General features: G+C 41.0%; 2 protein-coding genes across 8 annotated transcripts in view; both read right to left on the reverse strand.

The window, feature by feature from the left end:
• The window catches only part of fbln1 (fibulin 1), a 32,906-nt gene extending 28,999 nt beyond the window's left edge, over positions 1–3,907 (reverse strand). Inside the window, exon 1 of one of the 2 annotated variants that reach the window (XM_085412736.1) lies at positions 3,596–3,907. In XM_085412736.1, coding sequence (XP_085268862.1) covers positions 3,596–3,650 — 55 coding nt within the window. In that variant the 5' untranslated portion in view covers positions 3,651–3,907. The remainder of the gene's footprint in view (positions 1–3,595) is intronic. The other variant, XM_085412737.1, reaches the window with a different exon arrangement.
• Positions 3,908–5,107: 1,200 nt separating this feature from the next.
• LOC146665203 (transcription intermediary factor 1-alpha-like) lies at positions 5,108–20,612 on the reverse strand. 6 transcript variants are annotated; one of them, XM_085412739.1, is made up of 19 exons: positions 20,015–20,612; positions 19,659–19,777; positions 19,068–19,215; positions 18,743–18,875; positions 18,358–18,474; positions 18,133–18,247; positions 17,774–17,920; positions 17,481–17,595; positions 14,802–15,157; positions 14,059–14,196; positions 13,869–13,974; positions 13,699–13,753; positions 13,428–13,560; positions 10,486–10,832; positions 10,098–10,227; positions 8,444–8,518; positions 7,885–8,040; positions 7,478–7,788; positions 5,108–6,766 (listed from the first exon to the last, which is right to left on the reverse strand). In XM_085412739.1, exons 1-18 carry the CDS (start codon positions 20,283–20,285, stop codon positions 7,516–7,518), a joined length of 2,934 nt encoding a protein of 977 aa, XP_085268865.1. In that variant the 5' UTR covers positions 20,286–20,612; the 3' UTR covers positions 5,108–6,766; positions 7,478–7,515. The 6 variants fall into 6 exon arrangements, with proteins under 6 accessions (XP_085268865.1, XP_085268866.1, XP_085268867.1 ...); XM_085412740.1 differs by lacking the exon at positions 5,108–6,766 and having other exon boundaries at positions 6,797–7,788; positions 13,428–13,557; XM_085412741.1 differs by lacking the exon at positions 5,108–6,766 and having other exon boundaries at positions 6,797–7,788; positions 10,098–10,224.
• Positions 20,613–20,630: the final 18 nt, after the last annotated feature.

The following is a 20,630-nucleotide window of genomic DNA, read 5'->3' on the forward strand; positions in this document are numbered from 1 at the left end:
AAGACAATCCTGCTATTGTGACCCAAGACAAATTGTATAGCAAATAAACAAAATTCAGAGTCTGTTTAACGATATGAAAAAAAGCCTTGAGAGATTTTTTTGTTTGTTTTTTGCCAAAGACAATGAATGATGGATATGTTTTTGCAGAACCACATGAGGCCTTTTGACTGGAGCGCGACCAACTCTGTGGTAATCTGGCTGTTTATTCATGTGGATTAGAGAGTTTGGAATGCTTCGACTCTCTAAACAATCAGCCGTAACAATCACATCAAGCACATTCGTTTGCCTGTGGTTAGTGTGTTATATGCCAAACGTGAAATAGCTTTGGCAGATCCACGTCTTGGGCTTTTTTTCCAGTTTTTTTGTTGCCTGTCTCAAACCAAGATCGGTCTACAAAATTGACATTAATCATCGTTATTTCCCCCCTGAGAGGAAAAAGAGAAAACAAATATTGAATTATCCAGAATAGTGATTGTGAAATACCTCAAACAGAACCATCTGCGTCTAGCAGGAGTAAGCAAGATCAGATAATAAGTTAGATTAGGCAGGTAGGGAGGGAGGACAAGTGTCCGGAATTGCAGTCCACAGTTTTATAGATTTGCTGCCCTCTCCCAGAGGTGCAGGAGGAATGTTTTATTATGACCATTAAATCAAACTAGTCAAGCTGAGGCGAAAGCGGGAATAGTTGTTATCACAAACAGTCTGCACACTGGTAAACCTCGTGGAAACACAACGCAAGAGCTGCTGTAAAACTTCATTTCTCAGGTTCATCACAAGTTTCTATAAGTCCCGCTTAAAATCTAGAACTAATATGAGGAGAAGCATAACAATGACACAAGAAAGAGTTCTTTAAAAAATGACACGTTTTGATTGTTGTCTGTTTCTTTAAGAAAGTAAGCGAGGTTACAGGAAAAAACAACTGTGCCCATTCCTACTACAGAAAGGAGGTTTAACCTGGCAGAAAGGAGCGAATATGGATATAGGATTTATTGGTAGACAGGCACATTAGCTGACTCACTACTGACTTCTGGAAGTCTGGCACATCACAGTATTCTCTGGCCAATAAACCTTGTAGCAGCTGGATGAAATGAGATGACATTTTAAAAGCTTTTCACATGGACCTACCAAGCAGGCTCCCCCAGCCTCTCTCTCTCTCTGTCTCTGTCTCTCGCTCACTGACTTAATTTGTTTTCTGAATGTGTAAGTAACAACGGGGTTTTCCAAAAAAGCTAGGAAAGCAAAACTGTGCTCACAAGAGGCTGAAAATATGGATGTTTATTAACAATAAAGAATCCTATTTAAATGTGTGTACCCCTGTGCATATGTGTAATGTTTTGGGGTTTTTTTTACCACTTCCAGTAACTGACACCATCTTGTCAAAACACATGATTTGTATTAGAACTGGAAAGGCATCCAAGAGGTGTCCAGAGTCCATAAAAATGAACTAATCCTAAACTCTTTCTTAGCTTAGTCAGTGCATTTTAAATGCCAGGAACAGTTGGTCACTTATTCTAAACTTCCCCCAGCGATCTGTTCTGGACTTTTCCCCTCACAGTAGCGTTCTGCTGATAACTAACTCTAACCCACTAGGCATCACTGACTCATTCCTTTGCTACCGCTGTCTGCTGACTTGAAAACCTAAGATTGAAAGACCAGAAGTGCTTTAAAACTGCATGGCTTCTTGTCTTTTATCAAAAAAGAAGAAGAAGAAGAAGAAGCAAACCAGGCACAGCTGTGCTCTGGTTTAGATACAGCCTGCCATAATTCTCAGTCTCCTCGGTGCATTGTCTGTCTGGAGAGGGCTAATTTCCATTTTGGATGATGTTGTAGCTGTGAGGGCCATTCTGTCTTGGCAGAGCAGCACATGTCTTGTCTGCGTCTAGACGCCTCATGTAAACAAGGCATAATGAGCATAATGAGCCTACTCGTGGAGCCCCGCCTACACAGAGGAGCTGGCCTCAGACAGACATCACAACATAGAAGTGTGCATCTCTTTCATAGGCACCACTCAAAGCTGACATGTGGAAGCTTCTTCCAATCTTACTGATATATACAAAAGGCTGAAACCAAAGTCGAGCTTATCTATCTGGAATGCATTTGGTTATGCAGTTGGTTGAGCTGATACCCAGCAGATCTGCAGAAAGACCTGCAACACAACCTCCTACAGAGAAGGCAGCTGAGAGAAAGGTCCCCCTGCTGACTGTGAAATTGCCCCGTGTGTGACCACAGCACACTGGGCTTTTTAAGACACGGCTAGTCTTATGATTTGGTGACCCTGCTGTGAGGCTCAATCTCACCCTTCTGTCTAGGACCACCCTGCCCTGGTGAGATACTGGTTGCTCTTACATAGCATCACAGCATACCAGCACTCGGCCTTTGACTTGCAGGGCAGAGAGTGAAGAAACCTCAGGCAGGGATGACTTTTGCTTCACAACTGGTGTGAAACTACATTTTAACACTCTCCATGTGGGGTAACATATCATCACTTCATGGAATGGAGTGATTCCACTCCACAGTGTAACTAAATAAAACACAGTAGTGAGAGAGTTAAAGGTAGAAAAGGTTAACTGTAAAGTTCTATAGTTGTGGGTTTTGTTGATGCAGTGCACAAAAGTTGGAAAATGGTTTAGATGGCACTTTATATGGTCACACTGCTACTTATTGTACATTGTAAGTGGTAATAAAAAAAGAAAGAGGTGTGGGATTATAATATTATTTTATGCCATGTTAGACCTCTAATTAAAGTTTGTGAATTATTATGTAGTTTTAGTTTGCATTATTCTCCTGAATTAGAAGAAGGTGGTAACTATTGCATTTGTTAAACTGATTTGCATTATATTAGACTGCTGATTTATTGTGAATGAATGACATTGTTTTATGATGCATTATACTGCTGAGTTATAAGAAATACTGTTCGCAGAAAGTCATCGCCTTATTTGTCTGATTAGAAGAGAACAGAACATACTGGAGTTTTCTGCCCCATCTCAGCAGGAGCAGATAAACAGGGAGCCAAGGTCGTAGCTTAGGCGCTGTGTGAGAGAAAGCATGTGAATGTTTAGGCTTTTATGAATAGGTGGGGGCCACTAGAGGCTATAAGAGGTTGATCAATGCTCCACCATTTTGAGATCGGATGCTGTCTGCGTACGGTGTCCATCTCCCACGCGTGTGATCATTAAAATCATTGTTTGACTCAACCTGGCCGGACCAGTGTTGTTATTGTGGTTTTTCCTCTTGTATCCATCCCCAATATCAATATTTGAATCCGTAACAGAGGAAAAACAATGATTCTAAACAATAGTTTCAATCTTTTAATTTGAGATGTTCGAGCCTTAGCAATTTTAATAAAGACCTGCAACACTTTGAAGCACCCACCTTTGCAAACTTTGCTTTCATCACATGCCCCAACTAGCCCCCAGACAAATGCATCACTTCCCCAAGTATCACCCTTTAGCCTGTTATCTGTCTGCTTCTTACTTTGAGTACTTTAAAGTGAAGCTGTCATGCAATATGCGCTATTCATCCAAATCACTGTCACATGCACAGTCCCACTGCTTGGCTCACCTAGCAGCAGTGATACCCAGCTTCTCACGCTTACCTTGGCCAAGAAGAACTCCGAACAGAGAGAAGAGCAGCGCTACGCGCAAAGCCATTGAAAGAGGTGAGACTCAAAGTATCAAAAACTGGAGAGAAACAGACGTGGACGAGGTGGACTTTCCGATGCTGGTTGTTCCGCGGGGATGTGTGAAAAAGCTGCAGTGCTCCTTAAAAAAAGATGAAGAAGAAGAAGCTAGACTGGGAAAAGAAGTGGATTTGATGGAGCTGAGAGTCGCAGTTGCAGCTTGACTGAAGGAATGAGCGTCTAATTACGGCACCGCGAGGGGCGGGCTGAGGGCCACAGGCGCACACTTACTGCTTATCTTGTTTGTGTGGCTTATTTCAAACCACATCGCAGTTAGAGTTTATGATTACAATATATAATTTACAGATAGTATATTTTAGCGAGTGTACAAAAGAGCTGTCGTTTTAAAATACCTCCTATTGCAGATCCTTTGTTGTTGTTGTTGTTGTTGTTAAGTGTCCTGAAGCAACATCTGAAAAACTGCCTCTGGAGATGGGACTCGCAGTCATCTCCGGGCTACTGTACCGTGAAGTGTGCGCTCACACATGGAAACTGCACTTCCATCAATGGCAGAGCAGAGTATTTCTGCCTGTGACTAATGACTGTAGTGATTACCCAACATCTGGAGCTGGTTTGGGGGTATTTTAAAAATGTGTTGTGGCTATGTCCAGACTGTAAGCCTTGAAACCTTTTGGATTCCTCTGAGGAAATAAGGGGAATAAAAAATAAATAAATATTTTCACTACCACTAACTGCTGTTATTTCTGAGTTTGGTGCACTTACAGAGACCTAAGACCTGGCTCTGTGACACCCCCGCCTCCCAACCCATCCCACCCTTAATATTGTATCTTCACAGCAGTGTCACAGGTCCCTGCAGTCCTACTATAAAGCTTAATTTTCTATAGTAATGTGAATGAATTCAATCTTCCCTAAGTGTGCCACATGTGTGCAATCAACATCAGTCAAAGTGATCACGAGCTGTGAAAAGTGGCTACATATAAACAAGCCACAGACGCATGCACTCACACACGTCTACCAGAACTGGCAAGAAGTGGAGAAATAATTGATATAGTGCTTTATAAACATTTTGTACCAACTAAGACCCTCTGCAAATTCAATCAGTCTACTGGCTCTGGGCATTGTGACAGAGAGAGATTAAATGATCTTCTAATCAAAGCCATATGGCTCCACCACCACCAGTCTAACCAACAAGAAACACCACCAAGGGCTTGATATAAGGACACCACAGGCGTATAAAAAAGGCCACAGGTATATGACTGTCATAAAAGGATAACTGCCCTTTTAAATGTGTAGTGCTTGATGATCCGTGTCTTGATCTCTTTGTGCTTCCGTCCACTACAGTGTGTATTTTCTGCTAGTACTCTGACAATCTCTCTGTAAAAGTACATTTTAATACAGCACACTGGTGTTTTGAATGTTGTAGCTCATTTAATAGAATAAACAAATTGCACATTCTTGGCAGTTCTCTTTCATTTCACTATACCACACCAGTTTTACAGAGGTGGGTAACTGGGGTAAGTTGTTAGGATGAAAATCCACAGCTTCCTTTCTCAGTATATGTATCAAATTGCAATATTTCTAATATAATATTTTTGAAAATGGGCTTTATATTATAAACAAGCTTCGGGGGAAATTGTTTGAGCAGGTAATCCATCACAGAAAGGTTTTGTCTCTTTTTTATTTCCTCCTTTTTCACTTCACCTGCATGGAAAATGGGAAATATTTTTGAATCAACCTGCACTTGGACACTACAGTACAGCAATTAGACCTTGCCACAAGTAAAAGCAGACACGGTGGGGTGGCTTTTGTAATGGATTGCCAAATCATTTGGCAAAATAAGCAAAGTCTAGTATCAGCAAGACAGGAAAAAAAGTTGCTATAAATCCTAAACGGTGTTATCAAAAAGTATTTGGCCCCTTCCTGATTTCTTTGTGTTACTTTCTCACAGAAACAGAAACGTCCACAACGCAGGACTTTGTTGTGTTCTCAACCTGTGGGTTAAGCCTCTACTAGCAGTGCATATGTAGTTCTTGGAGACCTCTATGAGCCAAGGATCTAGGGGGGTTATCACAATAACAAAGGCAATTACTTTTTCACACAGTCAGGTATGTTTGGATAATTTTTTTTTTTTACCTTAATAAAGTTACTTATTATTTCAAAATTGCATTTTTTTTTCTTTCTCATAGTTACCACTGTTGCTTCACTCAAGGACATGAGTTTAACTCCACCATCTGGCCTTTCAGTGTGGAGTTTGCATGTTCTCCCCATGTTTGCATGGGTTGTCTCTGGGTACTCCGCCTTCCTCCTCCTCGCCAAAGACATGCAGTTAGTGAGTTTGGGTTAATTGGTGATTCCAAATTGCCCATAGGTGTGAATGTGAGTATGAATGGTTTTCTGTCTCTGTCAGACTGTTGACCTGTTCAGGGTGTACCCCCACCTCTTGCCCTATGGCAATTAGGAAAGGCTCCAGCGCCCCCCAGCAGCAACCCCCCCCCCCCCTCCCACAACCCTGATAAGGATTTGGTTTTTACTCTGGTTATTTTCATCTATTGTTAAAATGTGTTTGATGATCTGAAACATGTAACAAATATGCAAAACAAAAAAAGGAAAGGGGGGGGGGGGGGGGGGTGCTCTGTGTGCTGTACCTTTGGGTTAAGACTGTAGTACTACTATAGTAAAGCATATGTAGTTCCTGGAGTCCTCTATCAGCTGAAGACGTAGCAACCCCTTCTTAGAATTATCACAACAAAGGGCAAGTCTTTAGTGCTGACCAATCCTAATCTTATCTAATAAGAGATAATATGCCATAAAAGGAATGAAGAATGTCCAACATGAAAGCCAGGACCCTGCCATGCTTCCAGTCCAGCTGGCTGGAGAACAGTCAGAGGGCAACTTCCCATGCCTTTCAGTCCACCAAAAACAACTAAGCCTCATTCCTTCACTCCACCTCAAATCTACATTTGGGGTTTAACAAGTAAACGCAGCATGAGCTGACTTGCAAGCTAATAGGTGAAGGAAATTGGAGTGGCCAAGGTCGCATTCAAACAGTGTTAATCTTGTTGTTGGGGGGTGTAGCGCAGCTCCTTTGAAGCTCCTTAAAGCTGGTCTTGCCACGTCTATGTCAATCTGCAGAGGGTCACAAACACATCAAAGGCAGACTGAAATCTGCCCCGTGGGACACAAAGGAGTTTGTAGAACAACATTAAACTCTATTAACATGGAGCTACCGAGCAAAAAAGGCGTAGAACATTAAACCTTAGCTGGAGCTGCTACTCAGTATATAAGGAATAACAGTTACTATACTTGTTCAGTTATGCAAGTTGACCTGAATGCAGGAAGGTGTATGCGTAAATGTTTTGACCTCTGGTGATGAGAAAACCATTCTCCATGCCTTATGTTTATAAGAAAGCTTTTTACGTCAACATTATGCCCCTGACGGATATAATCACACATATTGTTACATGGGCAGCGTCACCAGAATATATAATATAAAGAAGCCAGAATATACATTAAAAGATGGTAAATAAAACTGCATTTTCCTTCACGATGTTCTGGCTGTGAGGGGCCTTGAAACACATTTTAACAATAGAAACCTGAGAGTTTGTGATTACTGTCATTTGATTACAGGAGTAGTAACAAAAGAACAACTAAAATGTCAGGTTTCAGTCAGAAGTAGAAATACTGCAAAACCTACTAGCTTTAATTCTGATTTGAACACAAAAAAGTACCATTTGATGTCTGAATTGATAATTCTTGTCATGCAATACCATTTAATCATTAAAACTAAAATGTATTTGGTAACTTGAAGGCAATATTTTTTAATAAAACAGTACACACCACACATTCTTTGTGCCATCTGGCACATATCCAATTGTTTAGGAAAATTGGAGCTTTAATCCAATACCCTCTTCTCCACTGTGACAGCTTGGTGCATCCTGGAAATCTGAATATGTGCGTTGGCGTTTTGCAAGTGGGAATATATTGTCAAGAGACTGGAGTTGAGAATCTTGACAATCGGGTGAAGCAGTCTGAAACATCTCTGGTTTGATTTCTGGAAAGGTCTGATCAGGGTAGATGAGCTTCAGATAATCTTCAAAGAGTTCTTTAAATCTCCTACATGTCACGGCAAGTTCAGTGTTACTCTGGCACTGAAGGAAGATAAAACGAAAAGGATGAAACAGTTTTAATAACAGGTGTCAAGAACTGAATAATAGTTATTGTTGCAGAATATTTGTCTATGGTACCTCACAGCAGGCCACACAGTTTCCAAAGATGAGCCTGATGTCTAATACAAACTCTGCGGGGTTTTGATAGCACATACTCTGCTCAGCCTCTAGACGGTTTTTCACTGTGGAAAAACTCACTGGTCCCTTTATAGTCAGACTGTCATCAGCATGTACCTGTAGTATTTAGAAAGGAAATGATAACAGAACAATAACACATTATTGTCATTTTAGTTTTTTCAAATCTGTGGTGTCCATCGACATGTAAACAGCATGCACATGGGACTATGGAGTTTTACCCTGTTTTGCCATGTAAAAGTTCAAATAAACAGCTATTTCAAGCCAAACCACCAGAATCACACTGACCCCTCAAGTCCAATTATCAAACACTGCAAGTTCTGGGCCTGCAATGAACTTACGGTTTATTTACAGTAAAGCTGCTCTGCCTCTGATTTCTAATTTCTGTCATCACTGATAAATATGGTGCATTACATACAATTAAAATTACAGTTACAGTAACTCCATCTGACAGTAATCCTGTTAATTTTTCCACTATAGTCAGTCTTACGTTCAGACTCACCAAGAGAGATGCAGACTTTTGAAAGACTGAGTTGAGCTCACTGCAAAACAAGTACAGCAACAGCCTCTCACACTTCTGCAACACAAAAAATAAGCCTGAATTAATACATGTCAGAACAACCAAACACATTTCTCCCATCTGTGGTGTGTCAAGCAGAATATTAAACTGGTAAGAGTCGTCTCTCAGGATCTCTCAACACCGTTCTGCTTTGTGTCAGCCCTTGCACTCTTACCAGTTGTTATCAGTTATTAAATGCATGATGCAATGTCAGGCATCTAGCCCTTCAGATACTAAGTTTAACAAACCACTGTTTTAAAGCAATGTAAATGTTTTACCATAAAAATAACAGCCTTGAAATCCTTTTGATGGTAAACTGATTTGTAACAGGGTGAATGACGTCTTTATTTCTACTCCCTGCCTCCAACGCCTGTTCTGGCAGTGTTGTACTTGGAAGTGCAGGTGAAATCTCCTGGGAAAATGAACTGCGTAGCTGAAGACTGAGCCAGCAGACAAGACCCTAGTGTGACAGCACAAGTCTTGGTTGCACGTAGGAGAAGGCAGTGCACTGCAGAAGCAGATGAGAATATTAGCTAACCTAACAGCTATCACGTACAGGATGACTACACATTTACTTTTTCCATCAAACATTTGCTTTATGCATGTTATTTTTTTTTAAAAACAGAACTTTTCTTGTTAAGATAACAAACACAAAATTAGACAAGGAACTCCCTTCTAACCCAAGCTATTTCAATTTTATTTATACAGCACAAATCATAACACGCTTCAAGATGCTTTATATTGTAAGGTAGACCCTACAATAATAGAAAATCCCAACAATCATATGACCCACTGTGAGCAAGCACTTTGGTGACAGTGGGAAGGAAAAACTCCCTTTTAACAGGAAGAAACCCCAGCTGAACCAGGCTCAGGGAGGGGTGACCATCCGCTACAACTGGCTGGGCAAGAGAAGAAAGACATGAAAAAACTTGATGGTTCATTTCCCAATTGACTGACACTCCTGTTCAGGGAAAAGCAGATGAGCTGCACTATTTTACTACTTACAATTACTATTTTTTATTGGTGTTTGTACCCATGATTTAAAATCGTACATTTAGGAACATAAGCGCTGGTTACAAATTAAAGTAATGTCGTATAAACTAACAAGTTTTCTGCCTCCTACACACTATAATCAAGTAACATCCCCACATAAACCGAGACGAGTATTTCTATAAATGTAAAGTTATCTGAAATGTGCTGAATGTGAGAATGAAAAGACCAAATTTGAACATTCAGACATTCGGCCTATATTAAGACAACATAACTGGTGGATCAAACTGAGGTAAGATGGGATGATCTATCTTATTGCAGAGAACGCAGCTGTATTTACGGTTTATATCTTATATAATGTAGTCATAATGATAACTGGTGATTCTCTGTTAATGAATGAGTGGATTTGTTTTTTAAAAAAGATGCTGCTTACTGGTGTTTTACAAAACGGCTGTAAATTTGGAAAATACATGACTTATCAGATTATGCTGAATTCTGAACTTAATTTGAATTACTTGGCATTCAAGTCATTTGGCTATTGTAGTATTATCATTATTATAATTACATAAATGGTAGTAAATCATTTTTTTTTTTAAAAAGCACTGACTCGTTTGTCCACAGGGGAAAATGCTCCTTCAAAATCCGTCTCCTTCTTTATCGTTTTGGCTTCAGGTTTGCAGACATACTCCATCTCAGGCATTAACAGGTCACAACAGAAAGTGCAAAACCATTCCCTGCTGAAAAAGAGACCATTTACAGACTGAAAACAACAGCCAGTAAGCAGTAACTCACATCAACAAGTGCATAATGCTGCAGTCAGATGTAAATCTCACACCTCCAAGATGTAAAAATCAACTTGCCAAAAGTGGATTTGTTCTGACGTGCTTTTAATTCCACAAAGAAAACAAGCGATTGAATTGCTATTAAAATGAAAACATATGAGCTGTGACATTTTCATCCAAGACCAGTAATAAATAAAGTTTGATGGAGCTGACCTTGGAGATTTGAGGAGAGCTGGAATGTGGCATGTCAGATGAAAAGCTTTATGACATTTTTGGCAGCACAACAGCTGTCCTGTAGTCTGACACACAGCACACGAGGCCTCATTAGAGTCTTCCAGTTGGGTTTTATTTTGCTCTACCTGCTGCTGTTCCCCCACTGAACTGATATGAGTTGGAGGTCCAGTCTTACTCTGGCCCAGTGGCTCACTTGGAGCGTGTGAAGAGCAACAGGGTTTGTTGTCTGTGCTATGTATACAAGTCTGGACATCTTCACCTTGGGAATTTATTTGGGATTGGTCATCTGTGCTGTCGGGGAGGCTGGCTCTTTGTTTGGGATGTACCTAAAAACAAGAAAACAAGAACTGAAAATAACATAACCAACATTTTACAGATTTATCATGGTGCTGAAAGTTTTCATGATTGGTTATTACTGCATTATTATTATTATTATTGTTGTTATTATTATTATTGATAGTAGTAGTAGTAGCTTTAGTTTACATAGCATTTCCCTGTCTATTCCTTCCACCGTCTTGTATTTGTCAAAGTCAAAGACCATATGTACAGTTATACACAGGAATTTGAAACTGCAATGCTCCCATGGCCCTCAGTGTACACAAAAAATCTAAAGGGAGAAAAGGGGAAAAAATAATAAAATAAAATAAAAGTCTTATGTACAAGACAATACAATACTATACAATTATTTATGTATGTATTATTAAATACGATTTATGCATCACTGCCTTTTCCAGTCTTTGATATCATGTCTAGTTTGTGTCTAGTTTGAGTCTTCTTGTCTATGAGACAAGAAGACTCTTTGTCTTCTGGTTATTTCCTGTTTTACTTTGAAGGTGAGCTATCTGTTGTGCTTCCTCCTACTTTCTGTTCTTCCTCCCTCTGTGATTGCCATCCTTGCCCAAATTGTTTTCACATATTGCTCATTACTTTTACCTGTGTTCTTCTACTTCCTGCTGCTTGCTGAGTTAACTAGTCCCCTGTGTATATATATAATCCTGTGTTCCTCTTTGAGAAACACTGACTAAGCCCATTTTATAGGTGGACACCTGATTTGTTGATGTACTGATCAAATATGGACGTTTAAAGGGAAACGTTGGTTTTCATTTGCCAGTCATTCATAATATTTAATTCATTTATGCAGCTCCAAATCATAACAACATCCACCTTAAGATGCTAAACAATCACAATCATCTTTTTAATCACTTTTAGCCAGATTGTTTAACACAATCTTGGAAAGTGGCAGGATGCCTGAGGAATGGAGAAGTGTACTGATATTGCTGTTCAAGAATAAGCATGATGTGTAGATCTGTAGTAACTATAGAGGGATAAAGGTGATGAGACATACCATGAAGTTATGGGAAAGAGAGGTGACGATCAGTAAGCACCAGTACAGTACAAGTGCACTGAAGTCTGCTTCAATCACTACTCTCTCCCTCCTGGGGACACAGTCTAAACACTTCATCCACCTCATTCCAGAATTCCCCTTTCTGTTCTGACATCCAACCTGTGAGACATATGCACTGACAACATTCAAGGTGACCCCTTTTCCAGCTTCATACTCATAATTCTGTGTAATACCACCTTCACCTCAACAATACTAATCTTTTCCTTCAAGATTACTCAATTTCTCTTCGATACCATGGTAGAATCCACCTCCAATGGTCTTGGCCTTGCTTGCCTTCTACCAGGTTTCCTGCCCCAAAAAATAAATCTACCCTACTTCTCTCCATCATGGCATTCAATCTGCTCCCTTTATCAGTCATAGTACCTACATTTAAAGTCCCTACTCTCACCTCTCAAACTCCTGTCTTTCCTTCTTTCTCACTGCCTCCTAACACGCCTTTCCCCGTTCTTCTCTCTCTCTTGGCTCTCGGCGAAGGCGGTCGCACTTTTTTCCTCTCCTCCTTCCCCTTATCTTCCCTGCTTAGCCTCTTGTCCTTGTCTTGTCTCGTGTGTATTACTTTCCCTCGAACAGTCTCTCACTGTCGTTCTCTAAAACCTAAAAGAGAATTATGGATGGGAGATTGAGAGACCAGTGTCTGAGCTGCTCGCATAAAAAGAAAATTGACAACATCAACATGCGGACACCATGGCGCCAGCTGGGGCTGGAGCCGAACAAAAACTCCCTGATAACGACTGTGTGATGACTTCCCATCCCATGCACACATTTCCCTTCCCCTTCCAATGCCTTCGATGCTTGTTGCCTCCTGGGAACACGAGGCGGGTCTGGGCCCGCGCTGGAGAGTCGGTGCGGTGGCAGGATGACTGCTGTGTTGCCTAGGATTACTCCTTATCCCCTACCCAACCCTCTTGCTGGTCACGTGCTCTATAATGTTGTACTGTGGACATTTACTGTATGTGCTTTTCTGTGCAGAGGAGTTTTTTTTGTTTCCTGTTCTCATGCTGTCCTCCTGTAGCCCAGCATGAGTAGAGGTCTCTTTTTTTCCTCTTGTACCTTTCCCATTGTAGTGTACATTTCAGTGTTTTTTCTGTAATGCAACCATTCTCTGACTTGTATCCCCATGTGATGTCCGTGTTGTATGTGTAAGGTCGGGGGGCGGGTTCATTCCACTGCAGGGCAACCTGCCACTGCATGTGGCAAATAAACTTTGAACTTGAACTTGAACTTTCTTTCATTGTCTTCAGCTTACAGTAGCACAGTTTTCAAAGGGACCCTATTGGCCAACAAGACCAAAGGCAGTTGTTGTTAATGCCGATCTAATATGGAAATCTCATTCTTTAAGATATGCATGGTTGAACTGGCCAAGATTTACCCTTCTTTATACAACCCTCACTGCTTATCCGGGCTTGGGAACAGCAGTAGGAATACACTGACTTGTGACTTGTGAAGTTACAGATAAAAGCAACTAGCAACAATACAAAATCTATACAGTATTTGAAATAAATCATTCCCTTCTTACATAACTACTTTCATCATCTGGCTCATCTTTGATGACAATTATAGGCCTTGGAGATGATCGTTGTCTCTTCTTTGCAGCAGATCCCACTGCTCCACTAGCCTGGTGTATTTCTGGGGCTTTCCAAAAAATGCTGCTTGGGAACAAAGCAAAAATCAATCAAAGATAAATTCACTTAAGAGACCCATAGCACAGAGTTAATAGTGCCATAACAGAACAAAGAGATAATCTGTGCTTGTATACTTGCAAAAGTGCGCATACTGCTCCCCCCTACCTTGTTTTTTTCTGGGATACTGGAGTGTACACCACTGAACTTTGATGTCTTGGTGCTTCAGAAAAGTTTACAATGCATTTGTCCATTATAAAAAATACAACATTACACATATTCTCTATGCTAAAAAAAACTGCAAAAAAAACAATATGCAAAAATAATTGCAAACATACCATTTCTGCTTGACAAGGAAGTTTCTGCTCCCTGAGGATAGTTTGGTTTCACTGTATACATTGGACCAGTTGAATCATTTCTCCTGGTCATATATGTGGGCTCAGTCTAAACACACCATTGCAAATCAATTACTTAAAAGCAGATATTATACCATGACAATGCCTTCAGTCAATACAGGAAGTTGCTTACCCTCTGTTGTGAATGAGGTAAACTGACACTACCACTGAGGGGTGGCGGAGTTATTTGTGCATAGAAAGGTGTGGAGAAAAATCCATCCATGGGCTTGGTTTGGTAGGTGGAGCCACTTCCTGTCCTTCTCTGCTGATACTATGATGAATGGAGACAATACAGAAAAAGGGAGAGCATGCCACAATCATTTTACTGCATGTGATAAAAAAGGCCCCACCATTATGCCGCAATCTAAAAACCCAATGCAATGTGACCACAGTATGCTTTGAAAAGTCTCAATCAGCTTTCCAGATTTGTCTGCAGAAGACTGCTGCTCCTTTACTACTAGTTTCCTGTGCAGCTTTAACAACTTGTTCACATCAGTAGAAAACAAATGTCTGCACTTTACATGCCAGTATTGTCCTGCTGCAGAATTGAAACCCAAACATCCAGTGAAGCAGACTAAACAACTTGAATAAGAAGATATTATCAAGCCTTACTCAAGAAGTTTCCCCTTTGTCCTCTGTTACATGCTGGCTTGCTGTTTGTCATGCAGATTTATTTGATTTACTTTATTTTTGAGCTATAAGTTCATCCAAAACTAAAATCCTTCCTGACAAGGAAAGACATAAATTGCTCAGGATGTGAAAGCTGTCAGCTCTATTTAGGACAATGCCATCTGCTGTCTGTGCTTGTTAAGAAGGCTTGTCAGTCAAACTTAGGCAAGCACACATCCACACTCACACAAAGAAACGCACAGTAACCTGGGGAGAAAGTATGCTCCTAGTTGAGCTAACATGGTTGGGCAGAGGCCTCGTAAACCTGTGGTCTGGTTGGGGAGGCAAACTGTGGGAGGGAGAGCCTCTCTGTAGGGGCCCTGGGACAGTTTGCTGTAGTTGGATGCTTTGGTGCCATGTGCAGGGGGGAGGAGGTGGTTGGGGCTGCCAATGAGCTTGGGGGTTTAGCTTGTCCACCTGCATCTGGAGCTGAGCCAGAGTGCTATGGGGAGCTCCCAGGGCAATGCTGTGGGGTGAGCCTGAGGAACTCTGCCCACTGTGGGTGTGCTCATGATGAAAACCACCCAGCTGGTGGCCTGGTACACTCTCCACCATTAAAGTGCCTGAGAGGACATACACACAGAGACAGGATGAGCATAACAGGGAGTGATGAAATATATACAGTACAGAAAGAAAATTCCAGAGAACTGTAGGGAGATATATGTAAAACTCGAGGCAGTTAGTAAGTAAAATTATGCTAACTTGGGTTACAATTGGATATAAGCAACAAAAGATAACAATTTCAATTAATTTGTTCCATTTAATCAGTTACTGTATAAACTGTGAAAAATCCACATGTGATGGTATTAGTTGTCTTGTTTTTATATTTCAAAATGCTATGTATCCAGTTTACAGTTATGGAAATTCTGCTTTCCTCAGACACTTCTGTTGACTAAATTAGACAAATGTTGCATTTCATTATGATTGTCAGCCTCAGATGAATATAAACAGTAGGGGTGCAACGATACACAAAATTCACGGTTCGGTTCGGTTCGATACTTTGGTGTCACGGTTCGATATTTTTTCGATACAAAAAAAATGTTCATGCCTTTTTAATTTGTCATTTATTAAAATTATAAATATATATTTTAACTCAAAAGTACAGTTTTTAAATTTAATGTTGCTGAAACAAAAGTAATTTAAAAAAATAAATAATCTGATTGAGGAATCACTCATCTTTGGAAAAGAGAGTTTATTACAGAGAAATGGCTCTTTCCAAAATAAAAGCTATACTATACGCTTCTTCTGGGCTATATTCTCAGCAGCATATTATAGCGGGTCAGGGCTGTTCGGGGTTCTGTTTGTACAGTTATGTTTTGTTTATGTTGCCATAGTGACGGGTGACGCCCTCTCGCTGCGACGGTGTGTCCTTCCGGGGTCAGAGGGCGCCCTGTGTGTTGTTGTTGTTGTTGCTGTGCGGTTGCCGCGCTGAGCAGTTAGCTAGCGGCAGTGTTCTTCTGCAGATGTCAATAAACGGCTGTGCTCCCTGGCTAGCTCACGGGAAGCAAGACCAAACGATACCTCCGTCTCCTCATTGTCTGAGCTCGCCACAATATTAAACATATCAGGTCCCCATAAGGAGAATCATGTGCTAACGGCTGTCTAAATGACTCGGGTAAAGTTTGTAGCATGCATGCTTGTTGTTTTTGTCTGCTTCCACTTGTCTTTGCACTAGGATGATGTCGGCGTAAATGTGCAGTCATATTCGTTGTGTTCACACTAGTGCTGTCAGCGTTAATCTCGTTGAAATGACGTTAACGCCACAACACGGCAAATCTCCGTTAACGAGCTATCCTGCGTGGGGCTAGATGGCCAACACGTTAACGAGCTAACTGCGCTAACACACTAGCTCCCACCCATGTAATTGAGCATTGCGTGGCACATCCAGCATACTGTTTTACTTTAGTCCATGACTCGCTTACCTTCAGGGTCATACGTCACATGAAAACCAAAATAATTCCAAACGCCAGATCTGAATGAGGGTGGGAGAGGTTCAATTTGCCATGTTGCAAGGAGAGCTTAACTTCTGTCTCGCTAGCTTGCCCTGCGCTCTTCCTTCTGACGATGCTGTCTGTGTGGAGCGCTCAGTGGATCTGCGCTCGACAGTGCAGCCTAGGCGGAGTAGTCGAACGCAGATTCACTGAGCGCTCCACACAGACAGCATCGTCAGAAGGAAAGTTGATAAAATAAATTACAAATGTTGTATTGTTCGATACATATGCGTACCGAACCGAAAGCACTGTATTGAACGGTTCAATATCGATACGAATATCGTTGCACCCCTAATAAACAGCTAGACAAGGATTTTCATTTAATGCTGAGCTCTGCTCTCAATGAATCCTTCATTTAGATAGATAGATACGTTATTGATCCCACAAGGGAAATTTGTGTGTTACAGCAGCATGATGAAGAGTAAAAACAGTACAGTACATACCATGTAAACAACACAATTAAATAAAATGCCACAGGTGCCTAGTAAGGAGGCTTATAGTGTGAGATAGTCCAGGAATTTATATATTTACAACAGTGATAAAAAAACAAACAATTAACAGCAAAAATGAAGGTAGTTCAAAACAGTCAGAGTAAAACTGACATTGTGTGAGAGAGAAGTGCAAATGCATTAATAAATAATAGGATTTGTCATCCAAGTTTTACTGGCCTCCAGCTAACTCCCCGTGACCATCTGACTCTCCTCATGCCTGTTTATTAATACTGTGCAAGTCTCACTTAGATCACCACCACAGATACAATCTTATGGAAGAATGCCCCTAAAATTATTAAGTAAAATTGAAATAAAATTTCAAGGTATACAAGTTTACTGGAGCAGAAAACAAATAATCCATTCATTCTCAGGGCTGTGGATCACATCATTTGTTAATCTCTTACCCAAATCAACATTTGAGGCCCAGTAAGAGGCTCGGCACTGGAAGCGTATGGTGCTCTGCGGTACGAATGAAGCACTGCATTTTGCCTGAAGGAGGTTTTCGATCTGAAACAGAATCTGCAAACAGAAGGAATGTTATCAGTCATTTTCAGAGGAGGAACATGCATGCTGCAAAAGCCATATGCTTGCGCTTCATCACATCCGAGACATACTAGGCTTAAAGACAACCTGAGATCAGGAAAACAAGACTGTGACAAGATACTGCTTTATGGTTAATTGATTAAAGAGGCCTCACCAAACGTTTACAGTACAAGAGGGCCGTGCCCCCATTCTTGGCTGTGGCCCATTTGATGAAGTCGATGACATGATCCAGGTGTTGGGAGAGATAGCCAATGTCTTCCTGTTGTTTACGCAAGAGACTCTCATGATCTTTTGTAACAGCCTGCAAAAAAAGAAAACGAAAAAGAGGAGTGCAGTGTTAAAGCAGCTTGAGTGGCGGAACTCTGAGCCTCGAGGCCACACGAAACTCACCATACAAATAACATTCTTCTGGAAACAACTCCACAGCAAGCTACAGGACTACAGAGTAAAACTAGTCCATGATAGTTTTACTACACAGTATTGTTTTGCTGCATGTAATCGTCTTTGTCATACCTCAAGTTGATCAAGTAGAATTTTGCCCTTTTTGTTTATCGCGAGGATTAAACTGCTGACAGATTTCTTTATTTCATCACATACAGAAGTACGGTTCTGTTCCACCAGAAGAAGTCTGAAAAACATACATTTAAAGTGTGACTAAGAACAAAATATACATTTATTAATATGGAAGAAGTGACTTTTTTTTAACTAGACATCTTTAAGGAAAAATGAAATACATACCCACTATTTATGGAGTCTGATACCTCTTCTATCAGTTTCTTTTTCTCCTGTAACTGATGAGTCATATGCTCCATGTGCTCTTTGTGGTTTTTATAAGCATCTTCAAGGAACTGATAACTAATTCAAAAACATTAGTGAGTTAATACAGACAGGTTAATATGCATAATATGCATAATGAACTGGGGGGTGGGGGTGTAACTTAATCTCTCAGTGAATTTTTTTCTCCGCCTCAAATGCATCACATGGAGAGATCACAGTATCAATCAAATCAATCCATGAACAGTGGTGAAAAAAAATTGCAATAATAATGTATTGTGATATCATTTCGAGGGGTGCCTGGTGATTCCCACTTCTGTCAATCAATATTACTGAAACAATGCGGTACCTGTGGTCTTTATGCTTGGTGAGTTGGCAGTCCCGACAGGTAAGCAGGTCACATGTCTCACAAAAGAGTTTCAGTGGCTCTTGTTTGTGGATATGACAGAACATCGGCCTCTGATTCGACACAACACAAACGTCTGGAAAACAGCAAAAGGCTCACCATAGTTATTTTTAAACTAATTCTTACAGTATAAAAAGCATGCAGTGCATACTGATGTATACTTATCATTTTGCCCATTAAAATATTGCGGTAGCAAGAATCACATGATACGTCAGCACAGGCATTTAATTTTTTTAAAACAGCTAAATGAGCAGGTAGGTTTGAGTACCTTGTGATACTTCTGACTTCTGTCTGATCATATGGTCTTTGGTGAATTTGACTCTTTGGTGGGCCTCCACACAGGTGGTACACAAGTAGTCCACACACTCAACACAAAACCCAGCAGCTTCTGTGTTGTCATTGCAGGTCATACAGAGCTATAGAAAGAGGAGTCAAGCATCAAAAGTTAATAAATATTTGGAAACATGACGTGGAGATGATGGCTCGGCACATGTTTTACCATTTCTTGTTCAATCAAGGGAATGCAATGATGACCCTTATCTGCTAAGTTGATATCAGTGAAGTTTCTACTGACAAGCATTGCTTCTGCTGCCCAGATTTCAGAGCTACAAACCAACAGAAGACAAGGTAGCTTTGTTTTTACAGATATCTCCTTTAATATAGTGTGCACCTGCCCATTAAATCACTGCAAATGGAAATCATCTAGTGCCTTATTCTGGTTCTTACAAGAGCAATGTTTTTTTCTGCATGGCCAATGACAAATAAAAAATACAAGTAAAACTTACGTAGTTATATTTTGATAATTACCCTCAAAAACCCAGCCTGTCCCCAAATTGATATTAATTCATTTGTTACCAACCTGGACTGCTCTCTCCACCGTGCTGCTGGGAGCCTCGAATGACTCCTTCACGAACATATTATCCACCACATCTGCCGCCATACATTCCTGCCTGCACACCGGACAGCGGATCACGTTTACTGGAATCAAGCAGGAGCATAGGTGTTGGTGTAAATTAGTAAAACTGTACATTTCTGGTATTATTTACCATCAGATTATATTTTTTATGACATTTAGACATTTAGGTGATTATGGTTAGAGGTAGCTACAAGCATTTGTAAAATGTATGCAGTTGTGCGTGCAGCTGCTCTGGTTGTAGAAAAGGTTGACAGCCATTAATCGGTCCTTGATCTGTGTTTGTAAACAAAGTGACTCACGTGGTTTGGTCGCGCCGTCGTCGCTCTGGGAGACGGACGGTTCCGTCACGTCCAGATTCCTCGACGGTAAAGGCAAGCACCTCTCGCAGAAAGTGTGCAGGCACGGCAAAAGTTTGGGCTCCTTGCTATGGAAGCTTAGATGACAAACGGGGCACGTGTCCAGGTCATGTTGGTCGAGTGCACCGGACCGCTCCTCTCGCGTGCTCTCTGCTTCGTTCTCGACTGACAGGACAGCAGTATGTCCCGACTCCTGTTTTTCCATCGCATCCATCGGAAACAGTTTCTGTTCTCCAAGTCTAGTTTACTCTGATTCAACGGCACGTACAGGGAGGGTAGTCTGAAGCGTAGGCTATATGTCATTGCTCTCTAGCCGAAGAGAGCGCCTACTTCGTACCTGCGTTGTCCTCCGCGCGCTCTCTATCAGTTCAGCATTTGTAAGCGTCGAGGGTATTATTGTCTACGTGTGATATTTTGGGGAAAATAATTTTTTGGACTGTTGCAGCAAACAGGAAGCACTAAAGAAAAAAAAGGGTACCTGTGTTGCATGCTCGTGTGCCCCAGATGTTGTTGGTCAAATTAGAGCGCACGCGCTCGTTGAGGTAAGAGTGGGGCGGGG

This window comes from Rhamphochromis longiceps, linkage group LG7 (genome assembly GCF_057381845.1).
Source record: "Rhamphochromis longiceps isolate RC_006_pf linkage group LG7, R_longiceps_female_GT1.1, whole genome shotgun sequence".
In the NCBI taxonomy this organism is placed as follows: domain Eukaryota; kingdom Metazoa; phylum Chordata; class Actinopteri; order Cichliformes; family Cichlidae; genus Rhamphochromis; species Rhamphochromis longiceps.